The sequence below is a fragment of the Lampetra planeri genome, unplaced genomic scaffold (genome assembly GCF_965212315.1).
Source record: "Lampetra planeri unplaced genomic scaffold, kcLamPlan1.2.h2 scaffold_1976, whole genome shotgun sequence".
NCBI classification, from domain to species: Eukaryota; Metazoa; Chordata; class Hyperoartia; order Petromyzontiformes; family Petromyzontidae; genus Lampetra; species Lampetra planeri.
This window is the reverse complement of record NW_027614730.1, coordinates 5,134-13,904: the sequence shown is the minus strand read 5'-3', so window position 1 is coordinate 13,904 and position 8,771 is coordinate 5,134. Positions and strand designations below refer to the sequence as shown.

At 45.1% G+C, this 8,771-nt stretch overlaps 1 protein-coding gene across 1 annotated transcript; it reads left to right on the top strand.

Annotated features, from left to right (window-relative positions):
- Positions 1-508: 508 nt before the first annotated feature.
- Positions 509-8,204, top strand: LOC144740221 (amyloid beta precursor like protein 1-like; the record flags this gene model as incomplete). Its single annotated transcript, XM_078623073.1, is given in 16 exon segments — positions 509-691; positions 1,581-1,710; positions 2,639-2,751; positions 2,931-3,145; positions 3,204-3,511; positions 3,830-3,957; positions 5,343-5,417; positions 5,521-5,562; positions 5,564-5,680; positions 5,842-5,970; positions 6,218-6,317; positions 6,411-6,600; positions 6,879-6,948; positions 7,464-7,523; positions 7,625-7,768; positions 8,106-8,204. Coding segments are annotated over 16 exon segments (2,103 nt in total), but the record flags the coding sequence as incomplete, so codon positions are not given.
- Positions 8,205-8,771: the final 567 nt, after the last annotated feature.

Sequence of the window (8,771 nt, the reverse complement as noted above, 5' to 3'; positions counted from 1 at the left end):
GTATTAACACCCGACTCCCAGCCTGAGCTGCTGTTTGTTCCTCCATGTGGGGTCCCCTGGGTCCTCCCCCAGCACAGGCACCATATCCCACAATCAATAATGGCAACCATGAAGGCTGCTGGAGGAGCAGAAGGAGATATTTTTTTTGTTTGTTTTCCACCTTCATCCTTATTCACCCATCTCCTCTTGTCTCTGTAGACGATAGGCAGGCCGTGAAGTGGGATGTTCAGGGTTATTTTCGACAGAGGCCTCCTGCCCTGATGTTTAGCTTTGCCAAAAACTCTTAAAGCTGGTACTGTGCACCAACATATCCTTTCTCCTTTAGCTTCTTCTTCCTTCCTCCACCTTCCTGCTCTTTCCATTTTGATCTTCACACACGTGACCTGAAAAGCATTTAAGAACCAACTGCGCTCTACGTGCCCTGAATCGTCTTCAAACACAACGTGAGCCTCCGCTGTTGGGACCGTTCTCATCTCTGTTGTCTCCTCCCTCTCCCAATGTTCTCTAGGCTCTGGCCATGAGCGAGATAAACGGACCCGGTGGCCCGCAGGTGGCCGAGCCTCAGATCGCCATGTTCTGTGGCCGTCAGCTCCTGCACATGAACCCACAGACGGGCCAGTGGGAGCCAGATCCGCAGGGCCGCAAAGACTGCTTCAAAGAGCCCAGTGAAATCCTGTCCTACTGCCAGGAGGTAGGTTTCTGACCAGTGCCAAGGACATTATACACACTGTAATTGACACCACACTACTGACAGAGCTGTTTCTGAGGAACTACCAGTAAATCAAATACAACTCTCTTTTCTCTAATTTCTCACCTGTCTTATCCAATCTATATATTTCACTATATATAGTGATGTGATGTTGGTGTGTTGGAATAATATGGTATTCCACATGGTACATCATCCGAGTAGCCTCATCTTGTTACCTGATATGTGTACTCTTTAACATCCTGTACACATACTTTTCCACACTCCTTTGAAATGTCAGTTTTTGAAGTTCAAGAATAAAGGCAACCAAGCGCCATCTGGAGGCCAGAGTTGACACATGCGATCTGGCGAGCAGCAGCCTGAATGAGTGTAATGCGATTAGCTGCCATATTATGCATCTGTGATGGCTGTAGCACGGAAGCCTTCGTTTTTTCATCAGTGAAAGTTTTTTTTTTTTTTTTTTTAAATGCGCATTCAAACTTGAGCCGGCACACACTTGTCTTTATTAAACCACATTACGGGTTTGTGCATAACATGATTGGCCTACATTTTAAATTTAATAGGATGAGAAATTTGAAATGTTGAAAGGCTGTAATAGTCTTTGAAATGTTAACGTTACAATGCCATGTCTAATGTGTGTCAGACAGTGCACGGCGTTGTAGAAGTCCTCAGAGAATATGCTGCATGAATCGGTCCCTTGTTAGTCTTCTCCCCACTGACTGTGCTCTCCCCTTCTCACCCCTGATCCCACCCCTACCTCAAACCTCTTCTTTAACCAAATGTCCCCTTTCCCACTGCTCCTCTCGTCCTCTCTCCCTCTGTTCTGTTCATCCATCTGTTTCTATGTCTCTGTCATCTCTGCATGTGCGACCAGATGTACCCAACTCTTCCAATCTCCTATGTAGAGGAGTCAAAAAGCCCTGTCACCATCCCCTACTGGTGTAAGAAAGGTTGGGGTCACTGCCAGACACACCCCTTCATAGTGGTGCCCTACCGCTGTCTAGGTAAGAACAACACACCTCTCTGTTATTCAAAGTCAAATTCTGAAAATTCCACATTCCATCTGTTCTGTGTCCTTTTGGACAGACAACTTCTTCAAGCTGCATTAGTGAGAAAGAACCAGACCGTTATTTTACTAGAGGACCTGAGGTCATTTAGGCCACGTCCACACTCCACAATGCACCCACCAGAAACCTCAGAACAAGATGTACAAATTACATCTTACCGTTTTTCCAGGAATTATATTCATTTCTTTTGCATTTTTTAGTTTTTGGAGCTGTACTTATCATAAAAAGTCATAAGTCTGTAGTAATACTTTAAATTGCTATATTGCACAAGATGGAATAGGCCAAATTACTATGAAAAGGTACAAATCCGTGGTGACAGCCTTTCATAGCAGGAAGTAAGCAGTTTTTGCATCCCGCCCTGTGTCCCCTCTTTCAGTTTGTCAATATTGTAAAGAGGGTTAATAGCCACTAGGGGGGGCAAATAGACCAGCAGTCAGTGAATGAATGAATGAAGAAATGAGTAAAGAAGGGATTCACAGGGATGAAGAGGGATGGGATGTCAGCTGTCCTGTCGTTCTTTATTCATGACAACAGTGTACTCTGTGATATACTAATGCAAAAGACAGATATGTGAATTAAATGCAGTATTTTTGGATTCATTTCAGGCTGAAATCACATCTCTTGACTTGTCAGCAGCACTTAGTCGTCTGCTGGAAGTTCGAAAAGCTCTCAGCGCTTTGACGCTCCTTTACCGTCATTTGTCAGTTATGTTTTATATAAGAGAGTTTGAGTGCAGTTAGATCCTCTTGGTCTGTCCTTGTCTGATGTTTGATTTTTCAAACACTGCACTGACATCTTGCTAAATCTCAAGTTTGACTCCCACTGCCAGATATTATCTTACATTCTCCTTTGGCCACGTCTACAGAGGGAGAGTACGTGAGCGAAGCCTTGCTGGTTCCCGACCGATGCCGTTTCCTCCATCAGGAGCAGAAGGATGCTTGCGAGAGCTATGTCTACTGGCACAACATTGCCAAGGAGGTGAGAAGGGACGCCACGTGTCATTTGTAACATTTTAAAATCAGTTTTAAACATTTGCATGTGAAGAAATTATAATTATAATAATATATAATAATAAGCAATTATAATCATTTTCAAGCAAGTTCTAGTCTTATATCCAGCGTCATTATCTGTTGTAAGCTGCAATGCTTTTACTTCAGGCGTGCACTGCAGACAGTCTGGAGCTCCACAGCTACGGGATGCTTCTGCCATGCGGAGACCATTTCCGTGGGGTCGAGTATGTGTGTTGCCCCGGCAGGGGGAGTTCCAGCTCTAAAGGAGATGCGGAGGACAGAGAAAGCCTTTCTGGGCCTCAGACGCTCGCATCCCAGACGAGTGGAACACTCAACTCTGCGTAAGACAACACAAACACAACGCGCAGCTGTTGTAGGATGAGCAGTAAAGTCACCATTGCGACTCGTGTTTTCGCACAGCGCCAAAGTGGCTGCCCCCACACCGAGCCCATTTCCTGACACCGATGTGGATGACGTGGACGAGGCCGACATGGAAGAAGACGATGATGACGTGGAGGAGGAAGAGGTTGACGAGGAGGAAGAGGTTGACGAGGAGGAAGAGGTTGAGGATGAGGAGGAAGAGGAGCCGATAGCTGCGAAGGACACCGAGGAGTATGAGTACCCGATTGACTCAGGCCCCTACCAGACCACTGACTATCTGGACTCCTTCTACTACGAGAAAAGCCCCAAACCCACCACCTCAGCACCTCTGATGAAAGGAGACAGACGTAAGTCTACACACCTTCATTGCTGAAAGTTTGTTACAAATAAATACATTAAAATAACCTGAAGACAAGGATACAAATGTGTAATGTTTCTAATGACTATACAACATCAAACACTGAAATCTATATATAAAGCAGTATTGCAGAAGAAAGAAGACGTGAAGCACTATAATTTTCATTAACACCATTTTCCAAAATGTAAGGAAAGTCCTACTTTCTGTCTCACTACTTTCTCGGGGTACCTTGTTACTTCTTGGACGAGTCCTTGAACATGCAGGAAAACCTGTGACAGTCATGACCTCTTCCATCTCTTCAATCCAGTGACTACCCCGCGTCCCACAGACGGCGTCGATGTTTATTTCGAGAAGCCGGTGGACGACACTGAGCACGCCAACTTCCTGCGCGCCAAAACAGACCTGGAGGAGCGGCGGATGAAGCGCATCAACGAGGTGAATCATAGAATGATTGTTTTCCATGGTACTTCTAGCAGTTACTTTGTTCCTTTGCTCTCACTCACCAAACACATCCTGGGACACAATCACACAGACATCAAACGAAAATTGACCAAATCTAATGCAGTACAGAGTGTAATCAATCACTGTAGGTTTCAGTACAATGCAATAATAGTAATAGTAGTATATATATAGTATATATAAGTCAGACACTTTTACAGCGTTTTCAGCGATTTTATGGCTTTCCATGAGCCCACGGTAAGAGTGGTAGATAACAAAAACATGTTATCACCAGCACAGGGTGTTTATTATCAGCATTCATTGAAGGGGAAACATGTAAGGTTTAATGACATATACAGGTCACACTGCATATTGCACCAGCACCTTCTCCCTGAGGAGGATCTGGTGTGCAGGACAATTCTCATATTATCCTGCTTTTGTCAACATTTACTGTAGCAGCAGCAGTAATTATTCAGAATCAGATAGAAACACTAAATCCCCACAGCTGTTGAAAGCAGAAGAAATGGGAGCAGAGCTACAGGGGACGACCTCCGTCAACTGCAGATACACCATTTATTATCAGCCTTTTGTCAGTCATCATGATGCAGATTCCTAACATATACGAATGAGTTCATGCTTTGTCATGTCTGCGTTGTCGTGTTTGCACGACAACTTCTTCTTGCTCATGGTTAACATTTTATAACTCCTTCTCCTTCTTCAGGTCAGTCACTTAACTCCTGTTTAAACAATTGTGGAGCTGCTGCTTTCAGATATCAAACACACACAGGTTAACTAAGCTGCTGCAGCTTAAACTGACCTGAGGTCTGACAAAAGAAAAAGAAAACAGGCTGCTGTCGATACGTCATAGCTGAAACGTACATGTTCCTCTGTACAAACATGATGATCATCACACTTTACATCTGATGTGTCTCCGTGTGTGTGTGTGTGTGTGTCGCTGTGTATCTTTCTCTCAGAATCAGTGAGAGCTCAAACAACTATTGGACAACTTCAGTATCTACTGTCTGATTATCTCTGTGTCTGAAAGACTTCTGCATTACTGCTCTCTGTTTTTGTCCCAGAACGTATCAACGCTGGCAGACATGTTTTGTCTCTGATACAACCCGACTCTCACACCAAAAAAAGACACATGCAAACTAAAGGAATCTAAAATCAAGGAGTTCATTCCAAGAAGTAATGTAACAAACCAGATCACTTGAATTCCAAACGGAATGTCCAACTCTTTAAATCAAGATAACTTGACAAAACATTCTTATCTGAGGGTGACATCAAACCTTCCTGTCACAGTTCCTGTCAGAGTTACAGATTGTGTCAGTGTGCCAGATTCTTCTCTGGTGATAAATCAATAACTGTTCATTTCTCAGGTCATGAAGGAATGGGCAGAGGCAGACAACCAGTCCAAGAACCTGCCCAAGTCAGAGCGACAGGCCCTGAATGAGGTAAATGGACAAACGCCAGCCTGCTCTGTGTATTTTTCTCAATAGTTCAATAGTTTCGATCTTATGTGCAAAAGTCATTGTATTTTTTCCTGTTTCTCTGCAGCACTTCCAGTCTGTGCTGCAGACGCTGGAGGAACAAGTAGCCGGGGGAGCGACAGAGGCTGGTGGAGACTCATCTCGCTAGAGTAGAGGCCATTCTCAACAACAGCCGGCGCCTGGCACTCGAGAACTATCTGACGGCCGTACAGTCTGAGCCTCCTCAGGTTAGTAGTAGTAGTAGTAGTAGTAGTAGTAGTAGTGACCATGTAGCGCAGAGAAGGAGCTCAAATGTGATCTCAAGATTGCTGCTGTGGATTATTCTTGGTAACTTATGGTAAAGAGTTTGAGACATTGCCTGCATCCGACGTTCACCTCCATCTTCCAGCCGGAGCGCGTGCTGCAGGCTCTGAAGCGTTACATGGCTGCAGAGCAGAAGGACCGCCGACACACGCTCCGCCACTACCAGCACATTGTGGCTGTCGACCCACAGAAGGCCGAGCAGATGAAATTCCAGGTGTGTGTTTGAGAAAGTGTGTCTCCATTCTGCTGACCGCTGACAAACGTGCGGAACAATGCGACGAAGAGGTGTACAGATAAGCTGAGCTCAGCATTAAACTCCAGATCAAAGACCCCCTCACTCACTTCAAAGGCCACTGGAGACAGATTCATCGTTTTGAAACCTTTTCATTTTTAATGGTGGATTCAGTTCAAGGCTGAGACTCGTGATTAGTTCAGCTGGAAGCCCCATGTGTGTTTTGCAGGTGTACACACATCTCCATGTGATAGAGGAGAGGATGAACCAGAGTCTTGCGCTGCTGTACAAGGATCCCACCTTGGCAGAGGAGCTGCACGACGACATCCGTACGCTGATGTTGCTTGCTGTTGCGCGTGATTTTATTCACATCTCCCATCGCAGTGGAAAGGTGGCATGTGTGTGACATGTGTTCCCTGCAGTAGAGCTGGTAAAGGCAGAGCGAGGAGACATCAGCGAGCTCATGACCACCTCCTTCTCTGAGACCCACACTACTGAGGAGCTCCTGCCAGCTGAGAGCGAGGAGGAGAAGGACGATGAAGAGGAGGAGGAGAGAGCCTTCCAGAGCCGACCTTATCCCCCCCGCATTGGTAACGAGCCCTCTGACACACGCAAACACACCATCCACCCAAACCTTACCAAGAATATTTCCCGAATTTCTAGCCTAAAAATATCTTTACCTGTAAAATAAGACACATCCCCTGAATCCCCTGAAGATTTTGAATGTTGTTGTGACTCACGTGTTATTAATGTTGCTCTTTTCTCTTTATTCCTCCAAAGAAATTCCATCCACCAAGAAAGGTGAGTATCTAATAACATTTGCTCTCATTAAATTGTTACAGTTGTGTATTTCCTAAGTGCTCTCAGTCTAATGTTGTCATGTCTGTCCCTGTGTTTGCAGTAGATGAGTATGACTATACCACATCTGAGAGAGACCCAACTTATGAGTATGAGGAAAAGGTAAGATGATGAAATAGACTCGGTCTCATTCAAATCGAGGTTGGCCTGGACACCAAAAAGCTTAGGCCCTAAGGAGAAAAGTACTTTTTGAAACTGGGTCAAAGAGTGAACAGATGTGAAGACGCCTCTCCTGCGCTGTCCATGTTTCCAATGCATACGGATCTTTCCTGAGCCATATGCCTGACACCATAGCCCCACCTCTCCCTTAACCCACATGAGCTAACCTCGCCAACAACAATGGCCGATTAGTGTTGTGTGGGTGCTGCAGAAGCTCAGTCCACACAGATGTCTCCTTGTTGTTCGATTCTCTTCATGATACATGTCTTATTCTTTGTTTTTGGTGAATTCCTGTAGCAGTGTAACAGTGCCACCTACAGGCCAGGCATATCTGGTAGAGCGTTGTCAGTGGTTTGGAGCAGACACACGTCTCCTGAGACGATTCTGTGTTTGTGGAAAACCTTTTTTGTGGACATGGCCTGAATCTCATTATTTTCACTTGTCTCCTTTCCTCAAAGATTAACACCTCAGTGGAGATGAAGCAGGTGGTGCCCGCTGAGATCGAGAGAGATGAACTGGTAAGAGTCAAGTGGGAACGTCTTTATGTCACTGAGTCCTCATACGTGTTTCCCACATTTGAAGAAAACGGAGTCACTCACGTCTTTCGTTCTTCTCCCAGCAACCTGATGCCTTGGAGACATTTAACCGTGGTGCCATGGTGGGGTTGCTGGTGGTGGCCGTAGCAATTGCCATGGTGATGGTCATCAGTCTGCTGCTGGTGCGGAGGAAGCCATACGGCACTATCAGCCATGGCATCGTGGAGGTGCGACCCCAGATTTACCTTCATATGTGCCCAATGATGCTTTCACATCCACCCGGTTAAATTGACCAGATATTATGTATACTACTGTATACAGTACACGTGAAAACCACAGGTTTGACCTGTATGTTGACCCATATGTTGATTTCCAGTGAAACAAATCACCCTACCACAACTCATGGGGTAATCCAAATGTGTGCGTGGACATTCTCTCTGAACGTTTTCGTGTTTCTGGTCGAATAGCTCATGTGCTAACGTCATGAGATAACTGTTGGCAATGTTCAGATGAAACCTGACTCAACCTATGTGTAATAACCTGACCGCTTGTGTCTCGCAGCAGGTCGATCCCATGCTGAGCCCAGAGGAACGACAGCTCAACAAAATGCAAAACCACGGCTATGAAAACCCCACCTACAAATTCTTTGAGCAGATGAACTGAGTGACTGGAGCTTCCAGCAAGTGTCGTCGAAGCTTGACCACCTGTTCTGTCCTAAACAGTGGTTTCCCAAAGCCAAGCTCCCTGTGACGGATTTATGATGTATTGCAAATGTAGTGTAACTGAACAAGTACCAGGTGCATCTCACACTCATTGTAAATGACCGACATCAAACTATTATCATTACCTGAATGTGAATAGTGGAATATGATACCAAGTCACGTCACCTGCTGTAATTTGAACGATTCTGGATCGCCTGAGGACGCCTGAGGACTGTCCTCACATCAATCCAGGAAATAGTCACATACATTCATTCACAAAACCATCTGAGAAGCATGATTTGACAGATTTCTTCTCACTAGAACCTAAAGTCGAAGGTGCGTAATGCTTTCTATTATTTATGTTTGCGTAGTAGCGTCTTTGTTTATGTTTGTTCCACAGTGTGACGAAAGAATCTGTGTAGATGAGTGTGAGCGACTGTGAGGTTGACTCAAAGTGTCAAACTGTCACACTGGACTAATATTTAGAGACGATGAGTCAGGACATGGACGTGATAACGTGAAAGTGCTT